Here is a 27,170-nt window from a genome sequence, read left to right on the forward strand (position 1 = left end):
GCATGTGCCTAATCACTTTTAGATAATCGCTTAACGAATAAGGATAATGTCCTACAACATGTAATGATAAATAAAATTCTATATCTGGAAAAAGATGATAATGTTTAATACTTGTTAAAAATATAAATTTCATTATTTTCAATCAACTAGCTATCAACTACAATTTTTAATGTAATTACAATTCATCTTCCTAAAGAAGAACTACGATACTATTTAACAGTGACCTCTGTCAAATAATATACAGAAGTCGTATGTAACATAACGATCTCGAGCCAATGATCGAAAGCCCAGATGCATAATTTGCTATTGTAACAACAACTTTCTAAGACTTTCTGGTGGATATTATTTTAATCCACAGCCCTCGTAAGATTTATAGATATGCCTAATCAGTATTTATTTAAAACAACAAGCCGAAACATATCGTTCACATTTTAATTGGGAACATATTAAAATTATCAGACTGTAAAAAGTGTTGTCAAGAGTGTCGTCGTATTGTTAAAAAAAATGTTTATGATCTGGACAATCGATAATGTACTTAAAATCGTTCTTAAACTAAATATTTAATATATCCCATTTGTACAAAATAGAAACATAAATTACATACTGTACAGATAATACAGGGTCATATATGAGATACAGTACTTAAGAGCCAATGACAAATGAAAATAACCTCGATAAAAAATAATTTTTCCCGCTTTAGAACCGATTTAAAAATAAGCGTAACGAAATTGGTGGATATACAGGATGGTAGTTAAATAAATGATACGTAAAAATCCATGAGAAATTTATCTAGCATTCCGAGATATTCTAATATAACAGAATATTTGGAATACTTATGTGTAAGAATCTTCTTTATAGTACTGAATTTCTGAACAATATAAAACTGTATATATCCTGCAAATGTTTCAGTTTATAACTGAAATAGTATGCGTATTATGATATCGTAATTTTTTACGATAAACAGTTTAGAGACACATAAATGTAAATTAGCATGGCTTCGTAACAACAGGATTTCAATGCGTATGAGTATCAAAATCTCGTAATATTAGGTTAGGCTAAATTTAAATGCTATTATCAAAATGGCTTTTACTTTTCTAGAAACATCTTTTACCGTCTGCTAAATTTACTTTAATGTCTCTTTTTAAGCTCAGGCGCGTCTAGAACTCAGAAATAGTTTTTTTTTTTCCCCAAACGACATCGTCTCTAAGTAATAGCCATCACTGATTATATACTCAACAAACTTCAACACAGTGAAGCACGTCAAAACACATCGACATTATCGCGTTTTGTCGCGTTTCACATAAAAACAAAAAATATACATACACAACGTGGACTCATTCATAATTACTTTCATGACTCGTCATTAATCATCCATTAATCATACGAATTCCAACATTCATACGTTTTCAAGTATATGTAAATCTTAGTACTCAGTCTTCAGGCTTGCAGTCTGTCAATAAACCTATATACACCAGGGCTATATTTACAGGGGAATTTTTTTTTTTAACTATTTGAAGTAAAATAACAGTTTTGAGAAATGTCGTCAACCACTACACAATTTTGATGGCGTTATCAATATGTAGCTTCGACATTGTCTTTTTTACACGTAGCGCTGTTAAGCGAACGGCAGGATTCGCGTGCCAACACTCGGCCATAAGTTTACTTAGGGCAAACAGGATCTGTAACCAAGAAGATACATTAGTATTTTAATATTATCATTATATGAAGAAATGTTTATGTAAAAATCGTTAATTTGCTTACTGGATCATTCTCCCATCGTGCTGGTATTACCGGACGTAACCGTTTAACACAAACTGCTAGCCGCATATCTTCAAAGTCTGGGTCACTCGGAACAACGTCGTGATAAGGTAAGGCATACGGTTCTACCATCGAATTTTTACCACCTGTGACGCATCTTCTGCATGCTTCCCAAAGCACAAGACCTACCGAATACATATCCGCCATCTTAAAGGCATCGAAAGAAGATGTATTCAAGGTTTCATCCAAGACTTCGGGAGCCATGTATCGGCGAGTACCAACTCGCGTATTAAGGGCAATATTGATTTCTCCGCTTTCGCTATAAACAAAAATATATAATTATAAAACACGTAATGCGAATTATAGTACAATTATATTATTACTACACACCTTATATATCGCACTGCCAAACCGAAATCGGCGATTGCACATTCACCGTTTCTCTTTACTAAAATGTTCCTACTTTTGATATCTCTATGCGCTATAGCAGGCTTTCCACGCGTACCAAAGATTTCTGTATGGAGATGAGCAATTCCAGAGGCGATCGAAAGAGAAATCGCTAATAGACTAGGATGATCCAGAACAGTAGTTTGCAAGTAGTCGTGCAGCGATCCTCTCTCGTGATAGTCTGTGATTAATAACATCTGTGTCCAAGATCCTGTTCCTTTGATATCAGCAGCAATGAATCCTAAGATATTGTCGTGCCTCATCAATACTGTCTGATAAATCTCTGTTTCCCTGAACCATGAAGCTTCTTCCAGCGTGAAGAACACTTTTACAGCCACCTTCTCTCCTCTCCACCTCGCAAGCCATACCTCGCCATAGCGACCTTTTCCAACACACTGAGATAAGGCTAATTGTTTAGCTATAGTTCGTTGTACTAATAGGGGTAAACCTGATCCAGAGCCACTGCTCTGATCGATAAAGTCTTTGAGGGTACCCTGAGAAGGCATTAAGCAAGGACCACGTTCTTTCCTTCTGTATCTGTGATATATGATCACCATAGCTATTGAAATTATCATTAAGCATACAGACAAAATGGTGGCCAATATTATAAGAGGTGCACCCGATGCGATAGCAACAGGGTCAGAAGGTGTAGTAGGTCGAGGTTTATATTCAGGAAACAAATCTTTGTTACAAAGCGCACTCTTATTACAACATATTATACTTTTCCCTTGTAAATGCGGCACAAGGTAGCCTTTGCATTGCATAAAGCCTTGCTCGTCTGGTGGTAAACAACCAAATGACCATTCTGGCACAAATTCTTTCAATTCGGAATCCCAAACTTCTTCAACCGCGCTGAAACAATGTCCACCGGGTCTTCCTTCGCAAGTTCCATTCTGTCGATCGTCTGGACAATGTCCTTCGCAGTAGCAAGTAATTCCCAATGCTGAAACATAAATCATACAATTTGTACTGCCACCTTTTCAAATGAAATAATACGGTATACGCGAATCACCTGCTCTCATTGTAATTATACATGTCGTTCGAAAAAGCTTAGAAACATTGTTACTCGAACAATGGCATTTGTTTTTACTTCGATTTTAATGGGATAATTGTTTCGGCGATAAGATAGAACGATCGGTGTCGCATCTTTGAGGTTATACAAAAGTAAACAAAAACAGTAAAAAAGAATGGCGCTCGGAGAGAGGTTAGGTGAACGATAGCAAAGCAAAACCAGAGGAGATAAGTAACTGAATGATAATTGATGCTGTGGGGAAAGCCCAGCGTACTGGGCGGATTCGGGAGGAGGTTGCTCGACAAGTTACGTGTCGCGTAGGCGGACGGCCATTGCGTCCTACGATACGAACTGCTGCAACAAATAACAGGAAGGTGCGCCCCTTGCAACGAATAGAACAGAAATTCGCTGCGTATACATGCGATACACGTTAATCTAAAAGCACCAATTTCATTGTCTTCTTTTAAGCCCACGAACTTTCTTTCGTACGATCGGTATATCTTTATCGTCCCCCGAGTTTATGATTAAACAATGCTTTTAATAAACGTTCAACGTACATACTATCTTCGGAGCAAAAGGAATTCATAGGCACATCAATTACTGAAACATCAATGAATTAAGTTTATTAGAGGGGAGTCGATCACTTAATGCGTCACGATCGCAAAGTCGAATGCAAAGTGCGATCGGGGTCGGTGATATGCAGATCAATTTTTGAAGCGTCTAGAAACTGGCGCGCAATTATATGTCACGGATTTTCCTCAGAATGCAGCCGCGATCTTATACTGCGTTCATATGGAATTCCAACTTTTCGCAAAGTTTTCTACGAGACCATTAAACAGAGCAAAAGAAAAGCTTACAGATGCGTACGCACTGTATGCACGGATCTGATAGAGCACGTTACAGATGCAATCAATATACGAAAATACGCGCGTACGAGCAAATATAGTTTAAGGTTATCTACCGCGCGCAAAAATGACGGAGAGGCACGTCGTAGCAGTAAACAAAGAGTACAAAGTTTATGATGCGTGCCGGGAGGGATAGAACGTGAAATCTTTCGAGATTTACAGCTTCCACGTTCGTGTTTCTCTATAAATAGTAAATAGTAATTAACGAAAGCCAGGAACGGCCAAGATGCTCGTGAGAAGTAAACGATTCGATAAGAAATTGAAACCACATTGGCAGTAACGAAACGAACACGCGCGCTATTACGGAGAGGCGACAAAACTGGTAAAAGATAGTTTTACGAGGAGCTCGGTTAGATTGAATTCCTCGGACCAGACAAAAAGGGGATGAAAGGAGAAACAGGAAGAAAGGTGAAGGGACAGAAACGGCTGGGGAAACTGCTTATCGTCCGTCGCGGAATTACTCTCTCGCGTCTATTTTACGGTGACCGCTCTATTTATATCTCCAAATATCTGGATGACGGATCGATCCTTCATGCGTTCCGAGCCCGTTCCGCGTATTCCTCTCGTCGTTCCCCCTCTAACCACTATGGCTATGTGCGAACCACACTCGTATCTCAAAATAATAACTACTGTTCTATCACTAGAATTACGCTCGTAAGCTGCCATTGCTTCAACATTTCTATCGATTAATTGTTTTTTTTCTTCTTAATTTCGCAGCTTACATAAATGGCTATTTTTTTTTGTAATCTAGCTATTCTAGAGATTTCCGAGAATATATAGAATGTCATTGTTTATCAAAAATAAGTTAATAAATTACAATTGTACACAGTTTTTTTTTTTTTTTTTGGAAATTGATCGGTGTACGAATACTTTCTACAACCACTGTAGGTACATTCATGGCTACTCGAACTAAAAAATGATGTATGATTGAATTACAAAGGCACAGAATTGGTTTCACCGCCTAATATTTTCAACCATGGTTTCCTTTTTCCTCTCTTCTTTTTATAAGAATCGACAATCGTACCTTGAATCGAACTTTTGCGAAAGCGTGCATTGTACGCGAGTTTCCTACCAGTTTCTTAGCCCGCGGCACGCAACTCCGGTGTCTGTCGATCGCACCGTACAAGGAAATCGCCGGTGCACGATTTATCCGTCGTCTTCCAAGAGAGGCGAAACCCGTCGAGAACGGTTCCCTTTTATCCTCGCGTATCTCGCGGGACTAAACGAAAACGACGCGGTCGCTGTGTACTTTTCCATCGATGATGATCCGTCAATGAATTAAATTGTCCAATGCAGAGGCGGCGGCGTGTCACAGAAGCCTCACCAACGATCGTTGATAGAAATCTACAGCTGCACTTGGCGTGCAACGAAGGACACGCGATCATTATTATTTTGGAATACGTAAACGGAGTAACCTTTGTACTCTGTATTTTGTTATGCCAAATTCTTCACGACCTCTGGATCATTTTAGACCAACCCGGACTGATAATCGCATATAAATTATTTAAAAAGAAAAAATCCTGCAATCTTCACGTTATTCCAAGGGTAAGTAATTGAAGACTCTGCACAATTGATATATTTCAAGGGCAAGGTCACAAGGCGACGTTTCCATGAGTCAGTATCGAAGGAAGTTACTTTTCACAAGAAACAATACGACCTATTCATGACCTCTGGATCATTTTAGACCAACCCGGACTAGTAATCACATACAAATTATTTAAAAAAAAAAAAAAATCCCCCTCGTACAATTTCCACGTTATTCCAGGGGTAAGTAATTGAAGACTCTGCACAATTGGTATATTTCAAGGGCAAGGTCACAAGGCGACGTTTCCATGAGTCGGTATCGAAGGAAGTTACTTTTCACAAGAAATAATAGCGTACGTGCGTTAGTGTGCGACGTGTGTACCACAAGTGGTAATTTTTTGTTTGGCAAACCGTCCCCTTTGCGAGACTTTCGCGAAACAATCGGTGCCCGTAATCTCGTGAGAAGGTTTCAATGAATCGCGGGACCGCGGCATTACGACCAGACACGGTCTTTATCAGCGCGGCAGAGAGCAGTATCAGCGATAGGTCCGCGTTCCACACCTACAACCTCGAGAGAATCGACGTCGGCTCCGTGCGAACCTCGTTCTCGCGTATCGATGATAAAACTACACGAAGACAAACAAAAATTTCGTTAACCTCTCGAGGGATATTCACGTATGTGTACCGTTTGCTTTTACAGTAAAATTGCTATTGCTTACGATCAGAGTATCTTTTAGTATGTTTGTATGTGGTGGTAGAAGACATGAAATACGAAATATGTGATTCTAGCATTTACTATCACCGACGATTGGCTCTATCAGAAACAGGCTCAGTTTTTAAATTATAGAAAAATGTAGAATTATAGTTACTAATAAACTAATAATAATAAAATGAATTTGAAAATAAAGTTATAGTAAATAGTAAACTTTGTCCGGGCTTAAATTGATCCTTATTCGAGGACGAGCATGCCGAAGATTGAAAACATTTATTAAAATCCGTTTCTTTTTCTTAAATGACAAACTGCTCGAATTACCAAGAAAAATCACTCACTCGATCTTTATAAGAATTTATACTCTTGACAAGAAGTTCTTTAAATTATCTCTTAAATATATCATCAACGTTTGATGGAACATGTTTGAAAACTTAGTTCCATTCGCGGGTTTGTTCCCTCTAAACTGCTATTAAAGCGATGCCTAGTATCGCGATATATATATTCGTCCCTGTTAATTGGGTTTTTTCTTCGGTATAGTTACGTACGAGTGGCTCGTCATCGGGTCCCTCCCTCGATCTTTAGACACGTTTCTCGTAATAAATACGGATGGACGATCGTGATTATCCGAATCACCCTTTGTACACCGACGATTAAATCTAAATTTCACAACGACCGAGGGGGAAGGGCGTTCGGATCTCGGGAAACAGGCCGCGAACACCTGTTCTTATCTCGTAACGCGAATAAAACCACGACGAGTGCAGAGCGCGGCCCTCCCTGATCGCAGCAGCTCGCGTTCGCGCCAATTAACCGACCACTTCGAACCGACACGCTGACGGGGGGCACTTGTTTCAAAGTGTTCGAGCATTTGTCAAGTTGTCCATCCAGCAATTTGGTCAATGAAAATTTACTGTGCTCCTCCAGTCCTCCGCGACACTCGTTCGAACATTTCCGAGTCGACTGTTAAAGCTATATTCTATAGTTTTAATATACCAAGGATGTGACTTTTTTTGTTCGGCTCGAAGAATCAAGGACGTTATTTCTTCGCTGAATAAATATGCCTTCACGAACAATAAGTTCTTGAAATACGCATAGAGAAGCAAATCCGAAGAAAGCTATCATTCATGGTAATCAAACGATTCGTAAAGAAGACCTCCTTGGTAACAATCAAATATTTCGGGTTAATTATACGGTATAATATATCAGGTTGTCCCGAAAGTTTCTTTCGCGAGTTGCACTCAATTATTCGATGTGGTCGTGTTTATATAAATCGACAATCTAATTTCATAGATATTCGTGTTGTAACAGTAATTGAGCAAAATGTATCGTGCACAATTCGGTAATGTAACGTAAAACGTAACATGTTGTGCATGTATTACTTATTAAGAAAGCGAAAGAAACTTTTGGGACAACCTAATACTTTATTCTTTGTTCTCGTGGACTCCAATCGCAGTGTTATTAAAAATGACATCCGAAGTGATAGTCTATACGCAATTGTTGACACGCCTGACTGGAGTTTCTGACATGCTTTCTTAACCCTTTGCACTTCACTGACGCCATTATGGCGACATACGTAATATGCAGCACCACGGCACGGTTCAAGTTTTATTTATCGTGACGCAAACTGAATTAATGAAACGAATATTCAGCAAAGACGTGTTATTTCAAGATAATCGAACATAGATCACGAAGGCGCAAAATGTGTATGGGAAGAACAGACCCTGGAGTGAAAACGACCTTCTGTTAGCTTTGAAATAAAAAAAAAGAAAAAAAAAAGATTATCCAAGCGCGAGCGCATCCGCGAGAAGACTGCGGAAACAATTCCTCCGGTGTAATCATTGATTCTGCGCACGATTACCGATAACATTGGACATTTAACATTTCTAACAATTTAATATTTTGTAATTTTCGTTTCACGGACAATGCGTTTTCCCAGTGATACGATTTATAAATAATCCGCTACTTCATATGAATCATTACTTCCGTCACTGAAACACGATAACGTTCGAGTCGAAGTATTATTTGATACGGAAAGTAATAGCTTATTTCAAACAGTCGCTCCGTCCTATGCATTATTTATCATTTGTTGGTCGAGTAAAAAAGCGGCCAACTCCGTGCTGCTCATGTCTGGATTTTCAAGCATTATCGAAATCAAGGTCGTCGGGGTACGTCGTGCGCCATTTTGTTTTCTCGAGTCAAATGTAAACAGAAACAAATCAATAATCCTCTTTTAAAACCAGATAATCTGGCTATAATTGAAGCCCGTTACCAAACAGATAGGACGTAAAATGATGTCACCGAAAGCTATTTTATCAAAAAACATATTATTACGTATTCGTATCGTTGTTACACGAAGAAATAAATATTCATGCGATCCAGGCGTGCGGTATCGCCGTTAAAAATTCGTTCAGAGACCGCGCACGGGTGGCGTGAAGCAACCCCTTAAGGTCAGCCTGCGAACGGGATCAACGAAAAATAGCGCACAAGTATTTCGTGCGAGCACGAAACGAGAAAGAAAGGAAGAAATATTACATATAGAAGTAGAATCGCGTGCGAACAGAGGTATTGACCAGCGAGTGACTGCGTAAACATCGAGTGGGAGGATTTCGCGGGCTTTTTTGTCCTATAAGGGCGCGTTGACACGTGATGTACCGGGTGTCCTTCGCGGCACATTGTTTTTCGCTCGACGTCGGTCGTTTCCATTATCGCGTTATCGGTATTTGCTATTCGTCCGACGGGGAAAGCGTGACGTTTTCACGGATTGTATTTCTAACCCGATAAAAGTCAACACCGATATCGGGCGTCTACGCTCGAAACCGAACAACATTAAGGGAAAGAGGAGAAAAACGCAACAGCGCCGCTTGTGCGTTCCAATTAACTCGTCGAAATCTCAAGCTCCGCGGAATCCTTTATTCGAGCCTCGAACGTTGTGAAAATTTGGAAGCATGGGTTCGTCGATTTGAAATTCTACCGGCGGCACGTGACGTTACGCTTCTAGCCGGCGGACCAAGCGTAATTGCATGCTGCATTTGCGCGCGATGAATAACGCATCCGAGAAGAGCGCTGAAAACAGCTTTGCGCGTACGCGTAACGATGTTATGAGTATGGTTTTCGTGGAAGCACAATCAGTCGACGGTAATCCAATCCTGCTGTCACTCGACGTGATTCTCTCGGGAAATTCTCATCTAGAGGACGAGGGACGCTGATGTTGATAAAATCAGAAATTACAAACGAGCTTCGTTCTGCGCACGCTTACTTCGCGACGCATACGAAAGCTATATTTAATGATAAAGATTAAAGGCAAACGTGTACCTTGATAACGAACGAGAGAAGTAGACGAATTGCGTTCGCTACTCGTTACTCGGATAAAACGTGCAAAATTATGCTTTACACCCGATACACGCAATGTCCTCGTCAGTCCACGAGAAGAAAAACGGGAAGCAGGGAGAAAAGAGGAGGGAATTGACCGTGTTTGGATAAGGCGGATCGAGAGCGAAAGAAAGAATTCGTTAACCCAGTTGTTACTTTCTGTTCTCGATGCACAAATGGTATTTATATACGGTACGTGTATAAATTGCTTGAAAACGATACCGTACGAGGGTGCTAAGGGAAACTGCACGAGTTCGATCGAGAGATGGGTTGTTTTCGACGAAGCAACTTTCAGCGACGCTAAAATTAATCCGTAGAGAAGCCACAACGGAGACGGATATATAGAAACACGCTAGGATAGTAGCACGTGAAACGACAGCACGAGTCGCGTCGGAAAAAAGAGGAAGAAAAGCGGAAAAAGGTCGAGGCATCAAAAGCGGCGAGACTCTCGCACCACTGGTATTTCAGTCCCTAACCTTAACGCCTAACCTCTTCGTCCTTCTCTTTCCGTCGTTCTTGCTCTCCCTTCTGTCTATCGTTCGCTCCTCTTCGAGTCGAGGGTAAAAAAGAACGTGCGTGCCTTTGGCACAGGGATTCCTTTCGCGAGAATGTACCGACTTTAAGGCAACGGAAACATCGTCGCGTACGAGTACAGGGGAACACGAAACTACGGAGCAAGGACGACGACGATAGCGATTACGCGGATTTGACGAAAGTGTCACACGGAAGGATCACTGGTCGGTTCGTTGTTCGCCGCGGGTATCCTCGAGATCGTGATAAAAAGTCAAAGTGGCGATCGAGGTCGCGTCAGATGACGATCGTTTCATAAAACGTCCGAGAACCGTGCGTGTTTGTCGACGACACGCCGAGAGGAAGAGCGACGGAGACAGAGCGAGAAAGAGAGATCAGCGGGGCAACACATCTGTGTGGCAGAAGGCGAACAGAGCAGTCGGCAGCAGACACCAATCGTTCTCGCGGGTCGAGAATCCGCATCCGATCGATTCTCGTGCACTGTACACGTCGTGCGTTTGCCACTTTTCGTAGGACACACGCGCGCACACACGTCCGTGATACAAAGCCCAGCACAGATTTACTCACCACCAACGAATCTCGCGATAAACACTACCAAGCCGATCCACAGGCCGTATTTACATCCGCGCCGACCCGGGGTAGCGGAGAGCGCAGCCATTTTCTACACTCGAGAGCACATACTTCACTGTGACGTAGAGCAGCCAGCGTCGGCCGCAGAGCGCAGGCCGCTCGGCTTCGGGTATCTTCGGCTGTGCAAAGTGGGGTCTGTCCGCGCAGTGGGGGAAACGCTCGTGTTACTTCGGCCCCCCGACAACGACGCCCTACCTCGCTTCCGCGGGTTCGAGAGCGATGGAACGCGTGACACGGCACGTATCAACTGCGTATCTTCGAATCACGGTACCCCGATCGAACAATGATCGAGATGAACGCAAAGTCTGAACGATACGAACAACTGATGAACGAAACGCTATCTCTTCGAAGGCTGCCTTCGCGATATGAACGCATACGATAAGCATTCCGACGAGAAAAGATGGTTGCACAACTTTCCCTGTCGAGATATGAAATTTTCTCGCTTTTAGTCATTGAGACTTCTAATCAAGAATATCAAGTCTAAACAAAATTGAATCGCAGAATGACTGCAGAGGCCAATGTACGTATATGTATACATACAAGCATCGACTCGTATACAATGTCCTAATTGTCCTGTCCTAATTTTGTCCTGCATTTTTAGACACGAGGCTTTTCAAACGTCGAGAAAAACAAAACTGGTGAGTTTAAATTCGTACAGATAGCGATACTCTCCCTCCGTCGTATTCGGTAACAACCGAGGAAGTAGAATTTATGACTCGACTGTTTCGAATTTGTAGTTTCTCTGGTCCTTCCGGGTCTCTGGCGACCACGTGCGTTTCTAGCGTTTTATTTTTTTCTTCACGGGCAGCGATCGACGCATTGTAAACCCACGCCGAGACACGCGCAGTGTGCGGCTCTAATGTGCAACCCTTGGTCCCAGTTTCCCTGCAACCGTCCGCAGTAACATACCTGCAGACCGTATGCGGTAAAGTGGGCGGGGAATTGCAACGTGGAAAAATTGTAGCGAACAGCTCGGCCAGATTCGCTGATCATGTTAACGTTCAAGTTGGCGGAACACTCGACGTACCAGATGCGGACTATCGTTTGGCGTTATGCAAAATTCTTGCGCTAAAAAGAGATGTACCTAACCCTCGTTGTACACGGTAACAATCTATCCTTGTCTAACGATCCGTCGGTGCATTCCTTCAACTTTGTCGCGTCGTCTTCGGTATTGCGACCTTAAGAAACTATCGCGTTCACAAAATCGACGTGTTCGATTTGTAATTAAACGGGAACTGACTGGCGCTCAGGGTCGCATTAAGGATTCGTAGATCCCTGAGTTAGAATACTGTGGAGTTGGAATCGTGTTTAGATAGAAATTTGGGACAAGGAATAAGGGATACGCAATCTTTTAGTTGGTATTGGTTGTATACAAATTTAAATTGGAATTGTAAAACGAGATGTGTAACTTACTCGTTTGACAAAGACCTGTTTGAATACCTGTTCAAGCGAGTACATGCCTTCGGTTCTGGTAGTGGTTCAGAGATGGGACATAGGATTTGTTTGCTCTACAAATTGTCAACAGGTGGCCTGGACCTGTTACTTTAGTAGTGTTCTTTAAATGGTCGAGGTATTTAGTAAACAGTCGGCGTCTAGCGCGGAGAAGCTTTCGAATCGGTTCGTGGCTACATCCCTGGCTCGTCAGCGCAGCTAGCGGGGAGTGTGCGACGGCGCCCTACGGGCGCCACTGTGCCGCGACGACCACGGTCCCGGAGATCTTTCTCCCTCCATCTCTCGCTCTCTTCTTCTCGTGCTTGTCGAGCACGCTCATAGGCACCGATGCTCCAGAACGAGCCAAGAGAAGCCATAGGGAGGGTCGGAGGAGAGCGGCTCCTTGGAAAGGCGCGAATGTCTATGCGTGGCGCGTCACCACGGAAACTAGAACCCGGCTAGAATCTTGAATCTTTTTCTTCGACGAACCGGGCGAACGCGGCTAGCGGTTCGAGAAACCGAGCCGATCGTCCAAACATCCAATCGAATCATTCTTTTTCCCGCGATGACGTCGAGACCAAACGATCTCGCTCCTCTCCGATGGAATTCGAACGCGAGACGAGTTCGCGCCGCCGATACCTTGCGCGACGGAAGGACTTGTCCCTATCCAGAACCGTTCGTTTCGAAACAGGATTGCATATAAAATGCAAATTAGGTGCACCAGTTCTACGGAGGTCACTAATCGGGAGTTTCAACGCGTTAAGAGGGCATCGATATCTTTTTTTAAAGACATCAAAGTTTTAAATCAAATATTCAAGGGGGTATAGTTTTCGACCCATCTAATCCCAAAGAGGTAATTCAGCGTACCCTTGGACAAATTCTAATAAAGCGACGGTGCTTCGATGATAGCGTTCGGGTGTCGTTTAAGGGTCGCGATAATGTCCAGTAGCCCGATACGAATATTACCGTGTCGAGTTCGTGGAACGCGGGAGCGGTTGGGAGCGAGCGCGAGGCGTTTCGAGGCGCAAAGCTCGGGTGCAGCGATCTCCCCGGGCGAGAACACGCTACGTTAGCAATTAACCGGTAATCCGATATCGATAGCAGCACCGGCGGAGAATGTAACGAAGCGCGGCGGCACCGCTAAGCGCACGAACGCATACGAAAGCCAGTTAGGAACGGTCGCGCGTAAAAGTACGCTCGGCGTGTTAATGTTTTAAAGCGCAGCGTGATGCGCGCCCCCGTGGCGTACGTGTACCCGCTCCGCTCCGACCGATCGCCTAGATCGCCAAAACGGCGCCGCTCAAGTGCGAATGCACCACTTTCGAGACGCACGGCACCGCCTTTCTCTCCGTTTCTCCTTCTTTTTTTTCACCACGATTCCATCTTCTTCCTTCTCCTCCCATCGCCTCGCATCTTTTAAACAAAAATCAGGTAGGCGAAAGCGGGGTAAGATAACGCCGGCAAGATGACGAATGGCTGAAACAAATCATTTTCGCTATAGAAATTTCTATCATGTATCATTAGAGGGATCGAAAAGTAATGTCATTTTCTTTTACATTAGATTCAAGCAAATTCAATCAGTATCGGTATTTAACAAGTATCCACTTTTAAGCAACTGTCAATCAACAGACCTATGTCAACTAGTGTGCAAATTTTCGATTCAAATCTTCAATTCAATTCATAAAAATCATTGAGCTGATGATAAATAGGTATTGAGATTTCCAGAAACGACATTATTTTCCAGTCCACCTAATATTTCTTTCGTTAATCTCGATACACACGATTCTCCGATTCTCCACGTAATTTTTCGCTGTGTTTATTTAGCGATTTTTGTGCGTGTTTCCAATCGAAAGAGAATATCCGCGAATATCCCTACGTCTTCCAGGACCCATGTTCGATCTTTGATTCAGCGCAACGTCGATAGATTCGTAGAAAGTCGAGCGACGCTACTCGTCTCGCGGAGATCCAGCGCACGGCTCGATGAACAGGAGAGATCGCTCGCATGTTCCGCATATAGAGAAGTTGACGTTAAACGAACGATGCGATTCCATAAAAGTCAGTTTATCGCGTCAGTTTATTCGAATAAAAAACGATCGGCGTTTCTCGAATATCTTGTCGTTTTATTCGGATCTTTTACTTGATTTTTATTCGATATTTTATTCGAACAACGCCCGAACCCGATGGCGACCCAGTGTAGGGGCTGGCGTCTCGAAATGGTCGCCACGAAGACGATTCGACAAATCAGGAATCGCTCGAAGCCTCGGCCGATTCTCTCGTGGACAATATGCCTTTGTCGAGGCAAGGGAACTGGCTCCGTAATGGGCATTCGATTACGATCCACAGTGGCTGCTCTGTGGCTGTTACTTTTTACATTCCGCCAGCAACGTACACTCCCGTCGTTTCGCGGATAACTTTTTACGGTTTCCGGAAAAAAAAAAAAAGTAGATGGTCAGATAGATTGATTTATCCCTCGAGGACAACGTCCCTCGAGGGAAGGTCTGCCGAATTGCCGAAGAATAAAGTCTTCTTTGGCAGTTGATATCGAGAACGCGAATTCTAAGACGTTATTTTTTGTTTGAACACACGCGCCAGCAGGATTTTCTTTTCCAGAACGTTCGATGTGTCTCCGTGGTGATCGCGAGATAAGAATACAGATGAGCGGAGGCGAGGTAGACAAAGGACTGTTCGCTGACTAACGGCCGATTGCTAATTGCTAGAAATAGTAGCAGCATCGTCTCGTTAATTGGCTCCGAGTCGAGTAAACTTATGCGCTCCGGTGCACGCAGATGATCGCGTAGACGGCAATAAGCGAGACGCAACGGTAACGCGTTGATCGCGGCAATTAACATTAATTACCGTGATTATTCCTTCCACCGGATACAATCCAGTTGCCCACCTCGCGATTATCCCGACTAGAATATCCAGAGATGAATTTATTCATCGACGATCGACGTGCCCGATAAAGGAAAATTAAGGGAAGAACTCGAACCGTTCCCAGCCGTTCGTTTCAACGTCAGGGTAATGGTTTGTTTCGTTGAAAAATCGAGACTTCTTTATTCCTTAAAATTACATACCTGACCCCTCTAATTCTCTTAAGATTCTCTTAAGAGACTCTCTTAGGATTCTCTTAAGATTCTCTTAAGATTCTCTTAGGTAGGTAAATCGCGAATAATACAATAAATCCATATTTGAATACGATCATTTATTCCCCAAACCAGGATCACGAGAATGACTCACAAGTAGACTGCGGATCTTTATGCATTTATAGGAAATTTGAATGTGCAAGAAACTACGAATTCAAAACAATATGCAAGAATATAAAAAAAGATTGAAAGCAAAGTTCAAGTTATAATATTTGCAGAATAAAATAAATTCCTATTTAGGTTCAATTTTTGTAGGCACGTTCGCAAAGGTTTTATTTTGCATAACGATCCACAGTCTACTCGTAACCCATCGAATCGGAACCCTTAAATGGAGTCTTAAGTGGATGGCGTGATTATTCAACGTGCTTTTCGGCTTAACTTCTCAGGTGCGCGTAGGTACAATGCAGCCAGGTAGTTCAGTGCCTAGGATTACAGAGGATTATCTGATCATGGACCGAGCCTCGTCGTGTCCTTTTCTAGGGTGTACAGTACTGTACAGCGTCTGGCTAGTTCGCTAACCTCATTTGTTCTGCGGGATGGCTTCTTGTAAGCGAGAACAGGTAAACAGACAAATAACAGTAAATGTTGTACACGGTGAAACCTAGAAAAGTGGAAAGAAAACAGAGCGATAAAGCTCGTTCGAATCGTTCTCAAATTGAATTTTACAAACAGAAAGGACTGTAATTCCCGCAATTAACGGCGAAACCTCAATTTAGTAGACAAATAGTCGTTAGACCCCGAGTGTCCACAAAGCAATGGATGACGAGCTCGGCGACCTCTCGATCGTCTAACTCTAATACTTTTTATCGGCACGAGCATGGCTATCGGCTGCGACATTCCCCCTATTTCGATAAAAAATTGCGCCTCGGACAAAAGTAGAAAGTGGTCGTCGTCTCTCATCTCCGCGGGTCCGACGCGTTATCGCGTACGCATACGTGCAATTAGAGTCGCGCTCGCGAGTAGCAATTATCGCTCGCGCGAGCAGAGCGAACTCGAGGTCGGTCGGGCTGCCGGAGGCGCCATAAATGTGCTTACTCAAGGAGAACTATGGGGGATAAGATAAAGAGGCTGCATAATTATCGTAATACCGTACACGTATCGTGAAATGCGTCGTCGGTTGCGATCGGCCGCAGGAACCATCGCGGCTCACTCACTGACCGACTTATTTAACCCTCGACGTTTTCGTAGAGCGAAGACGGTTTCGATGGTGTCATACACCCGGTGGCCTTCGAACTTATTGAATTCAATATTTTATGGTGCCCTAAAATAAGCCAGAACCAGCTTTTGTGTTTATTCTTTACGCTTGGAGTATGGCTGGAGTATGAAGTGGCACACTTTGAGTATGGCTGTTTCTACAGAAATAGATCTAGGGAGTTAAAATAAAAAAATTAGGAAAATTGTGATTGTAGTTTACGGAAGTCCTAGGGGCATTGATAGCGGTTTAAAAATTCGGCAAAAATATGTATTTTGAAGTTTAACGTGTTCAGTTTGAGAGTCAGGTGAAAAACAAGTTACCCTGGTAATCATTTTAGTAGACATAATTAGTTTTCCTCCGTTGGTCTTCGTTTCATAATTATTCGACGTGACGATCGTTTCCATCGTGGAGACAATTCCTTACCTCGAGGAATCGCTATTATACGTACCCCTTCGATAGAACGCAATGCAGTCCGGGTGGACCATTTTTCATCCACTGTTCTCGGCAGTAGGAAGAAAAAGTGAGCAGGTTCGGAGGCGATCGTGGTAACGATGTTTCGCGTCAGGACACGAGAGAACGCGGCCCTCGTTCTTTTGTCAGTTTGCTCGCTGTCTCCCAATGAAATATACTTCCTCCCCCTTCGAGGCGAAACGAATGGATCGTGATTTCGGGCCCAGCGGACGGGGCCTCACCGATCCTACCTCCATTGTTACCCATTGTCGCGGTTCTTCGTGGCCCAGCCTCGTCGAGACGTGACGAGGCGAGGCGAGATCTCCGTCGCCCTCCGCTGCATAAACGAATAAGGGTTCGCAGAAGAACCGACCGATTCTAATCCCGAAATCCGGTTCCAAGCACCGGATTGTCCCGCGTCGGTCCTCCTTTTTCGTTAACACGGGATTCAAGAGCCACGAACACGAGCCACCACGAGGAACGTTCGCCTCCACCGCGGATTAAACGGCCGACCCTGGACACCTATCCGAATTCCCTTGACAATCTTCCTCGTCCATCGACCGACACCGACCGCAGGCGCCCTGCGACAAGGTACCACCACGACCAACCAAATCGTAGTCGTCTCGAATACAGTAGAGCTCCATTTATAATTGGATAGTTCATGTAACTGGAGTTCACCAATTTCCACGAAGTTGAAATATTTCTTGTTCTTGTGTATAAAAATCCATTGGTTAAATGTCCTGTGTCGGTTATTCTACACAATTAAGTTTAACCAAAGTTGAACGAGTTATCTGATCTCGACAAAATTGAAAACAAATACCTTTTTGAATCTCGCAGTAGACACCTAAAACCAGCTCCATGTATTTTTACAGAATTTTTGCTAGACTTTAAATACCCTAAAGAAATATAACGAAACGTTAAAGAAAACGGTGTACAGGTCTGGCAATCGTGCACAACATTTTTCATGTGAAATAAAAGGAACCATTTCATCCTAATGTATTACGATTGCTAAAATATTATGATCGCCCTGATCTACCTTCTCTGCACTTGGATTACTCCATTCTTCCTCCTCCGAAGAACCAATATGGTAGAGGGAACGTTTGCGGTTCTTTCGGTGTCGGTAATTCTATTGGAGTGGAGATTATTACGGTCCACGGATCCTGCTCGTCTCGTCCAAGTACCCACGGAGAGGCTGGTCGAGAAATCAAGAAGCCTTTCGAAGACGGATCATAGGATCAGGGAAACGCTCGTAGGCTCGTCTCGGATATCGTTTAACGCTTTCTCGCCTCCTCCGGCTTTTCTGGACCCGCCTCACCCATCGACGAGAAAATAAAACACGCGCAACGGGCAACAAGATTGACGAGGGGAGATCTAAATAGTCGTTCGACTAGAGAGATGTACAATAAAATGTTTTCCGCGCCGTTTAAAATAAACGATCATTTTCCCTTTTTTCACAGAAACGCAAACGTGCCACCGAATACATTATCATTCTTAGAGGATTACTGAAGTATAATTTGAGACGGAGATTACAGTTTTAGAAACCTGCGACACGTTACACTTGCGACTTTTCGCTATTCGAACACAAAATATTTGCCGCGAACAGGTAGCACGTTCGACATTAGTTAAGCTTGCATTCGACTAGGTAAAATAATAAACGCAAAACATTTAACCAATGGATTTCTATACGCAACAACACGAAATTTTCGAACGTACGTATACTTTCGTCGAGTCTTTGTAAATGGTACGTAAAATATCTCACGGTTGTTACGTACATTTTCAACGTCGTATTAAAAGTATACGGAAAGGCTCGTCTCGGCGACGGTGTTTTCATAATCGAATCTAAAACGACTAAAACGCGCAGGAGTTAAAGAAAGAGAGAGGAAGGCGTGTATGGTCGACCCTGGCTGGGCCGAAAATCCCGATCCGTTTGGCGCCAGTTACGAGGGCCATACGGGCTGGAAGTATATTTCATTCGGCGGACCGACGTCGTACGGAGCCACAAAAGAGCGAAATCCATGTCTGGGCCTTAACGTGCCGTGGCGTCCGGAGCTTTGGGTCAGTCTGTGCCTCTCCGACCACATCACCCTCGGTTCTATTCAACCGCAAGATCGGCTTCAGGCTCGTGCATACCCACTTTCGACACCCTGCTCCTTCTTCTTCCAGCCGGACGCGCCTGAAAACGGGTTATCTGTTAGATAAACGATTAAAACGGTGCTCGCTACCGGTCGTCCCAACCGGAACGATATTAAACCACGGAAACTCTTAACCCAATTGCATCGTTGGCTATTTTCTTGGTCATTATCATCGGAGGGTATTTCTGGTTTGTTTCATTGGAAAATCGATCTTCCTTATTCCTTAAAATTACGTACTAAACCCTCTGATTATAGAGGGACATCGCCTCTATTTATAGATCGAATAGTCTCTCGAGGATATAACGTATACGAATGAAATTCGTATCAGATGAATATCGATATTTAAAGAATATATATAACATAGACAAATTTGCCGATAAAACGATACTTTCCATTATTTCGGTACCACCCTACCAAACATGCACAAGGGAAGCTTACTGTCTCGAGACACATCTGTTTACCAGACCTAGACGTTTCCTCTGGTGGACAACGAGACCCCTTAAAACTAAAGTGCTGGACCTGTACTTCATTCCAGTCGTAAATCGTGCTCCGCTCCAACTACGGTTAGTACTACGTCCGAACGGATAGAAAATTATAGATTAAACGTGCCATCGAAGAGGGGGCAAAAGAATAATTTCCCCTCGGCTTGTACGTTGTACCCGGTCAAGTGGCGCGTCGTTCTTAACAGACAACGTTTCTTAGTCGAGATTAGTCGGTAGGACAGCACATTGGATAATCGATCGTAATTGCGTCTATTTAGCAGCGGTACCCATCGCTCGTTCCTCGTGTTCGAACCACGGCTATCATCGAACGTCTCCATGGGAAGACCAACGGAAATCCTCGTCACCAAATTACGTCTATAAATCACGGCATGACCGCTGATTTCCAAATTGCCACTCCCCTTTGTCCCCCCCCCCCCCCCCCATGTTGACTACAACCTAGCACGAACGATTACGTCGCTGTTTGCCTATGCAAATTTTCGATTCCATTACGCGACCTCCCGTCTCGTCCCCTCTTCAAGAATTTCGCTATGTATTCTTAGGAACTTCTCGCTGGTTGCGACCCGCGACCTTTAGACGATGCTCCTAAGTGGCGCCTTCTTATAATTGCCTCTTCAGGCCGCACTCCTCCCTTAGTTCTGCGATTTATTAGCGCGCCGCAAAAGGAACGGTCGTTTCCACGTAAATTCAGTTTCGATCCTGAAGAGTACAGAACTTAATCAGTTATACAAGGACAAGGATTTCCACTGAGGAATAAACGAATGAATTCTGAGACCTCGAAGAAAATTAATTTGTAATACTACCACAGACGTTGGATCGCGCCATTTCTAATTGTATAGAAACAAAATTTTATCCTCGTGTCGTTCATTCGTTTATTTAAATTGCGTAACTTATTATACAAAGTTATTGCACTACTGCTTACTTATTACTAGAGCGCGGATCTTTATGCAAAATAAAACCTTCGCGAACGTGCCTACAAAAATTGAACCTAAATAGGAATTTATTTTATTCTGGAAATATTATAACATGAACTTTACTTTCGATCTTTTTTATATTCTCGAATATTGTGTGCATTTTGTAGATTCTTGCACATTCAAATCTCCTATAAATGCACAAAGATCCGCAGTCTACTTATTACTAGCTTCTTTCCATTCTTCTTATCATCGTCTTACGTGACTCCTGCATTGTTTTAATACTATTTGCAGTATCTTTTACTCATCTCTTCTCATCTACTGGGCCCCACTGGCCCCTATCTACCTCGGGGTTGCTAAGCCCGTACTGTATAGACAACCTCCGAGGGCTATCCTCGTATCGTTCGTATTTAATAAAATAACAATCGAGCGAAGTTTTGTTAAAATTCCGTATTAAATGAATCCACGAAACAACTACGCCGATTGCTCGAAACTTTCAGATCGCCGAAAATGTCGAGTTCAAAGGGTTAATTGTCTCGGAAGTTCGAGGTAAGATTTTTACCGCGAAAAGAAAAAAAAAAAAGGAGGAGGCAAGGACACGGAGCGAAAATGAATTCGCTCGATTAAGCGCGTAAGAGCGGACTACCTGCAGCGATAACAGTTTCCTTTCCTTTCGGCCGAGGGAGACTCGTATGCTCGGCCAGGATAACGATATCTTTAGAGCCTGCTTTTATCGCTAAAAGTCAGGTGTGAATTGGGGCCACTGGTGCCCGATCAAAGCGAGCTCGCCGACCCTCTCTCGTGGCTACGATTCGAAAGCAGCGTGGAAGGGAGCTTAGGAATAGAGAAGGAAACCATCCGAGTGATCAATGTCCCTCCTATCTGCCTACCGACAAATTGAAATATATCGAACTTTAACTCGTCGACCAACGATTACTCTTTCTCTCTCATCCGGATCGCGTTCCGCGAAAACGGTCGCGAGCGATCGATTCGCCGAAACCAGCTGGACGAAAATGATTAAGAAGGAGCTTCAATGTTGTCTTGAATGAAGAATAGAAACTCCAGATACGTTGACGAGTGTGTACCGTGCATCGAGAAAAAGAACTCTGGAAGTTATACGACGGGTGAGAACTAGCGCCACCTACGATTCGTTGACTTCCACCCGCGTGGAACACTATTTATTTCGCGTCGTTTGCATTCGACTGACAGTTCAACCATATCTTTTCTTTTCTTTCTTTATCTACAAATATTGACATTTCGAACTGAAACCTTATTTTTGTCAACATAGACTCATACCTTACGCCCTTCCGCTGGTTTGACGCTAATCGACACCACCGCGCCTCGCGCCCATCGGTATCGCTCGGAAATTAATACCAGTCTTCCCACGCGCTGCCTCTTACACGTTTACCCATCGCACGGTGTCGTCCGCTGTCTTCGAGACTGCCGTGAAACTCGATTTGCATCCGATTTTAATCGCGCGTGATGCAACCACTCGAGCTTAATAAGCTAATGAACCGACGGCCGCCGTATTTGGACTGCCCACCCGTAACGGTCGTCCGTCGACCTGAAGCAAGCGACTTGGTCTTTTATTAGGTTGTCCAGAAGGTTCGTGCCAATTTCTAAGAAAAATTCGAAGGCATATAATATATATACACGTATTTATTGAATTACATAGGTGCCATTTTGTTCCACAACCTTTCCACCTTTTAAGGGATGTATACATGTTATTTGTTTTCAACCACCTACCAAAAATCGACATGGACATCGTCCGGACAACCCAATAAATTAAATTAACGCTAAACCTACCGACATTTTAGTTCTTCTAATATAGAAGAACTTGTTGTTGTAGACTGTTTAAATTAGGCCGCGTATTGTACGAATGTGAAGTTGAGCGAATGAGACGAGTGCGGACGAGAAAGAGGGAGAAAGTGTGTATACAAACAAGCGAACGGCAGAATAAGAATAAGAACAAGAGTAAGAATAAGAATCGAGAGAAATAAAGTCAATGTGTAACGTACGTGATTTCTGATTTGGAAAGAGTTTTCTGTATCCTTCGCGATAAGCTTATAATTGCAACACGTTTTCCAATTGAATACAAAAGTTTAAAATATTAAACACCACGTGTTTAATTGAATAATGGATAAAATAATTCACATACGCATCTTTAAAATTTCCACGGTGAGTAAACAAGAATTCATTCTTTCGATCTAATGAATGCACCCGATAAATAATTCTCTCGAGTGTAAGCGCGTGGAAAGGGGTGCGTTGGAGGCTAGCTACGATCCTGGCACAGTTGGTCCTTATTCAGAGACGCGAGAGGCTAGAGAGGACGCGGGGGCCCCGGTATAACAAAGATCCATCGGGACCGGTTTCGTGTTCTGCCCTTTTTTACATTCTCCGAAGGGGCCCCGTCGAGCCGCGGGTGTGAAAACCGACACCCACCCACTTGTTATTTTGTCAAACACGAGACCTGAAAATTATAGGAATCATGCGGTATCGCTGCTCACTCCTGGTGCCCGCTCGCTTCAAATTATTCTCGATTGCACGCTCTCGATGCATTTTATAACCGCCAATTAATCGCGACGTCGACCCCGGCCGTTCCCTGCTACCGGTACACCGCGTTCCCTTGTCGCTTCCAACTTGCGCGATCCACGTTTCGTTCGTCTTTTTTCTCCTCCAATCGCGCGGCCCCGAGTGTCCACTCCACGGCTATTCGTGTTTCTTCGTGTCCGCTGATATCGAACACGATAAGGAACGGCTCGCTATAGAAGGGACGAATGCAGTTTAGAACAATTTTAAGAAATTTGTGGAAAAAAACGTGGTTTAATAAAGGTGCTCGCATGCTTGGTATTTTTAAGCGCGTAAATATCACTTCAATTATTACACCGAATCCATACATCGTGGTATAATTATTTCTATTCTTCTTGACATCACTTTGCCTTACATAACCCCTGAATTTGGCTTTGTTCGCGTTATCGTTAGACTGTACATTACATTTACGTTAACCTTGTCTTTTGTACTTTTCTTACCTTTTCTACTTTCATTTATAATTCATTTGTTATCGAACCTTTTTTTTTTTCTTGAACCACCCCCAATCGTTCCCAACTTACACCTCATATTTTGTGTAACGGACAGTACAACGATATCCAAGAAATTAAAGTCAATATTCCGACCCCTTAAGCCCAACTTCCTGAGACTGACGTCAGAACGAGCCCCTTCTCGCGAAATCGTATCCGTTTCGTAATTAGAATTACTAGTATCAGAGTCTCCGTAAACCTGTTTCCGTCGCTTACGATCTTCGATTCCTCGTCGTTTGCTTGTCCGTCACAGAAACGAATCAGAATCGTTGCTCCGACCAGGCACCGAATGGGAAATTTAATTCGTTTCCGGTAAGATACATCGACCGAGACACGTAATTACGGGATCGCCCACACGGATGGCTCTATCGCTCTCTCGAGAGCGAATCAAACGCTCGATAACAATCTATCTATGTTAGGTGTACGGAATTTTCGCTCAACCGTGAAATTAGATTCTCCTGCGTCGCTAAGAAGTGCGCTAGATCCAGTTCTTTGAGCAGTGCAACGAAGAGCTATTAATACGCTGTTTCTCTGACGTTTGGTAGAAAGGGTAGTAAAAAAAAGAGTAAGTGAAAAAAGTGTGTCTCCGAGATACGATCGTGCAAGCTGCAGGAATATGAAATTTAAAAAAGTATTCGTTTGATCTTCTCGAGATGAATGTAATTTTTACTCGAACCTTTTCTACCAAACGTTGATGATTTATTATTATATCTGATAAGGAACCTCGTCGATCTGTCGCAATTTCGAAGATAAGAAGACGTATGCAAGAGAAAGCAAATGTTGAAACCCACGGTGTCGTTGACGCGTGTGACCGATAGCCGTTAATCGCTGATAGGGAATCTCTGTTGGAAGGATCAAGAGGTAGAAACAACCCACAGACAATAAAACAATAGGAAAAAGAGTTGCTTATAGTTATACGACCTCGAGGAAATAATTTCACCACAGTAATAACAAGTCGATATTAGATGCTTCCAAAGACATAAATTTCCTTGAATTTTATTATTCTAACAATTTTCTCTATCAAGTCGAAATGTTTTGAATGCGTAATATAATATAATTACAGAATGGTAATTGGGGGATCGTAGACGCGAGGCAGTTTGGCGAAACGAAAGTATTTAACAGCCAGCTCGCCGTCCGCATTCTCAGGTGACAAGCTTTTACGGCGCTCACCTGGACCTGGCTGGGGCATTTCTGCGCCACCGTGGAAACTATAGCGCGCCATATCGCTACATATATGTACATTCGTCGTTCAGCAAATAAGGGACTTGTTAAGTGCACCGAGGCTGGCGAGTCACGCCGTCCTGAGACGGGTTTCGCGCACTCTTTGACCATAAGGGGAACACAATACTTACCTCTTATCTCTGCATCCTGTACTTGCAGCTGGAAAGTATAAAACTGTATCGAGAGAGCAAATGCTCTGTGCTAGTAGCGCTCCATTTGTTACGATATATCTTAATATTTAATCTGAAGACCACTTTAATGTCTGACAGAAATTTACTGTGTTTAGAGGTAATTCGAGGATAAGACATTCAGGAAACAGTATTTATGCAATGTATGAACTGCATACAAATCTAAACATTAGAACGTGTCTCTTCTTAAAATAGAGATGCAATGATATAGGGACAAAACCTTGTAGTACGTAGATGGATTCGTTATGTAACATAAGGAAAGTGGATATAAGCAACTTCGCAGAAATAAATCAGGTGTTTTGTGGTTTTATAGATATTTTATTTTTATTAATAAAAAGCAAAAAATTACTTCTCCGCCTTCGTTTTTGCGATAGCTTGCGCTTTCATCACCTTAACAACGATTTTCTGTTCTTCGATCAGAAAAGCACGAACGATCCTGAAAATACAATGGAGTGAATCAGTTTATGTAAACATGAATAGTATAGATGTAAAGGGAACGAAGGCGCACCTTTCTTTGACACATTTGTGACACAAAACTCCACCATATACACGTTTCACAGTCTTCTTACGCCTGCACATTCGTGACCTCTCCATAGGCCTGGCAGGCTGGATACCTCTGAGCTTGTCTTTGCACTGGCCGCATCTGGGGATCTTTTTGGGTTTCTTAAGGTATTGATATACTAATTTTCCACCAGGAGTGCGTACACTGAAAGAAATAGATATCCATTACAAGATTCCTGAGCACCAACATTGTCAGAACATACTTTGGTATCTTTAGCATATAAGGTGTTAAAAAATCGATAAAGTGACAAATTATTAGTAATAATGTAGCCTTGGATTACAATAAACCAGAACATGTTTACTTTGATCGTCGAATACACGTGGGCTCTATGTACATTAGCAGTAAACCAAAACATAACCTCTAACGAACGAAATTTAATATTTCTCTCGGTAATAAAGAAAAAATTATATGTAGGTAATAGTGAAAAAATTACTTAAAAAGCACATAAATCATTGCGTTATTCTACGAAGCATAGTAGATCACTTACACGCGTCTCCTGTTGCTTTTTGTGTTGTATGACAAACGTCGACGATAGGTTAGTCGCTGCACCATTTTGGTCTGTAATTATAAATATTTTCGTTAGAGAAGAATGCTTTCACATATTACAACGAATAATATACTGGAAGAACACAGATCTTAAAACAACTATAGAATCAATTCCATCTCTAACGATTGTTATAAATAATGCGGATTACTTAAAACTAGGTTAAAATCGAACAAACCTTTTTCAGGGCCAAACGGAAAAGGAAGCGGTTAAAGTGAAAAAACTTGGTTCTACGCAGGCGTATACGGTTGTAATCCTAGTAGCGCCATCGGTGGTAAAACGCGCAAGTTTATAGTGATAATAGTTCCCATGGCTGCTGATAGATGACAGCACTATACTATTTCAGCATAAGTGGTGCCATCTACCACAAGAAAGGGAACTATTTTACGACAAACTTGGGCGTTTTCCCGATACAGGCGCTGACCATACTCCGAAAATTAGGTCCACCCTTTCACCGCTAGATGGCGCCCAAAAAATTAAAAAATTGATTAAAATATTAATTTTTGTTTATAATAATGCATTAATAATATGTATTTTCACCATATTGGTTAACAAAATAATGTAAAATTTAATATTAACCTACCTTTCTCTTCTCATCACGTTCATCTCTAGTCACGTCCTCGTTTTCTTATGCATATTGTATACATTTTGCATACTTATGCTCTGTATTTGTTTGTCAATTAATTATATCAATTTTCAAAGATGTATAAAGTAAAAATAACGAGCAAATGACGAGCATGAGTAAAGGGTATCTTTCTTCAAAAGAAGAAAATAGACTTTATTTTAAAAGATATTTCTCCAGGTCTCTTTTTGTGATTAAAATACAATTACTATGTAACAAGTATAATTACTCGAATATTTCGAACTCAGTTATCATAGAATAAACGAGAATCAAATTAAAGCAATTCTTACACAACGATTATTATGCTTG

The 27,170-nt window shown here is 42.6% G+C and overlaps 2 protein-coding genes and 1 long non-coding RNA gene across 4 annotated transcripts; 1 reads left to right on the forward strand and 2 right to left on the reverse strand.

Annotated features, from left to right (window-relative positions):
• Positions 1-83: 83 nt before the first annotated feature.
• LOC128881355 (bone morphogenetic protein receptor type-1B) lies at positions 84-11,049 on the reverse strand. Of its 2 annotated transcripts, none has more exons than XM_054132312.1 (4): positions 10,823-11,049; positions 2,149-3,148; positions 1,762-2,077; positions 84-1,679 (listed from the first exon to the last, which is right to left on the reverse strand). In XM_054132312.1, exons 1-4 carry the CDS (start codon positions 10,911-10,913, stop codon positions 1,551-1,553), a joined length of 1,536 nt encoding a protein of 511 aa, XP_053988287.1. In that variant the 5' UTR covers positions 10,914-11,049; the 3' UTR covers positions 84-1,550. The 2 variants fall into 2 exon arrangements, with proteins under 2 accessions (XP_053988287.1, XP_053988288.1); XM_054132313.1 differs by lacking the exon at positions 10,823-11,049 and adding an exon at positions 3,218-3,663.
• A 222-nt stretch (positions 11,050-11,271) lies between these two features.
• On the forward strand, positions 11,272-25,440 carry LOC128881374 (uncharacterized). The gene is made up of 3 exons (XR_008458059.1): positions 11,272-11,405; positions 11,487-11,523; positions 24,788-25,440. It is a non-coding gene; the product is annotated as an uncharacterized LOC128881374 (long non-coding RNA).
• LOC128881371 (60S ribosomal protein L34-like) lies at positions 25,431-26,479 on the reverse strand. The gene is made up of 4 exons (XM_054132347.1): positions 26,418-26,479; positions 26,183-26,253; positions 25,642-25,839; positions 25,431-25,569 (listed from the first exon to the last, which is right to left on the reverse strand). Exons 2-4 carry the CDS (start codon positions 26,245-26,247, stop codon positions 25,479-25,481), a joined length of 354 nt encoding a protein of 117 aa, XP_053988322.1. The 5' UTR covers positions 26,248-26,253; positions 26,418-26,479; the 3' UTR covers positions 25,431-25,478.
• Between the last annotated feature and the right edge of the window lie 691 nt (positions 26,480-27,170).

This window comes from Hylaeus volcanicus, chromosome 8, assembly GCF_026283585.1.
Source record: "Hylaeus volcanicus isolate JK05 chromosome 8, UHH_iyHylVolc1.0_haploid, whole genome shotgun sequence".
In the NCBI taxonomy this organism is placed as follows: domain Eukaryota; kingdom Metazoa; phylum Arthropoda; class Insecta; order Hymenoptera; family Colletidae; genus Hylaeus; species Hylaeus volcanicus.

Bases quoted from the DNA above. Each gene is read 5' to 3' on its own strand.
- LOC128881371 (XM_054132347.1), bottom strand. From the start codon at position 26,247: ATGGTGCAGCGACTAACCTATCGTCGACGTTTGTCATACAACACAAAA. The intron at 25,840-26,182 runs GTAAGTGATCTA...TATTTCTTTCAG, and splicing joins AAAAGCAACAGGAGACGCGT to TGTACGCACTCCTGGTGGAA. The intron at 25,570-25,641 runs GTGCGCCTTCGT...TTGTATTTTCAG, and splicing joins CACAAATGTGTCAAAGAAAG to GATCGTTCGTGCTTTTCTGA.
- LOC128881355 (XM_054132312.1), bottom strand. From the start codon at position 10,913: ATGGCTGCGCTCTCCGCTACCCCGGGTCGGCGCGGATGTAAATACGGC. The intron at 3,149-10,822 runs GTGAGTAAATCT...TTTATGTTTCAG, and splicing joins TATCGCGAGATTCGTTGGTG to CATTGGGAATTACTTGCTAC. The intron at 2,078-2,148 runs GTGTGTAGTAAT...TTTTGTTTATAG, and splicing joins TTGGCAGTGCGATATATAAG to CGAAAGCGGAGAAATCAATA.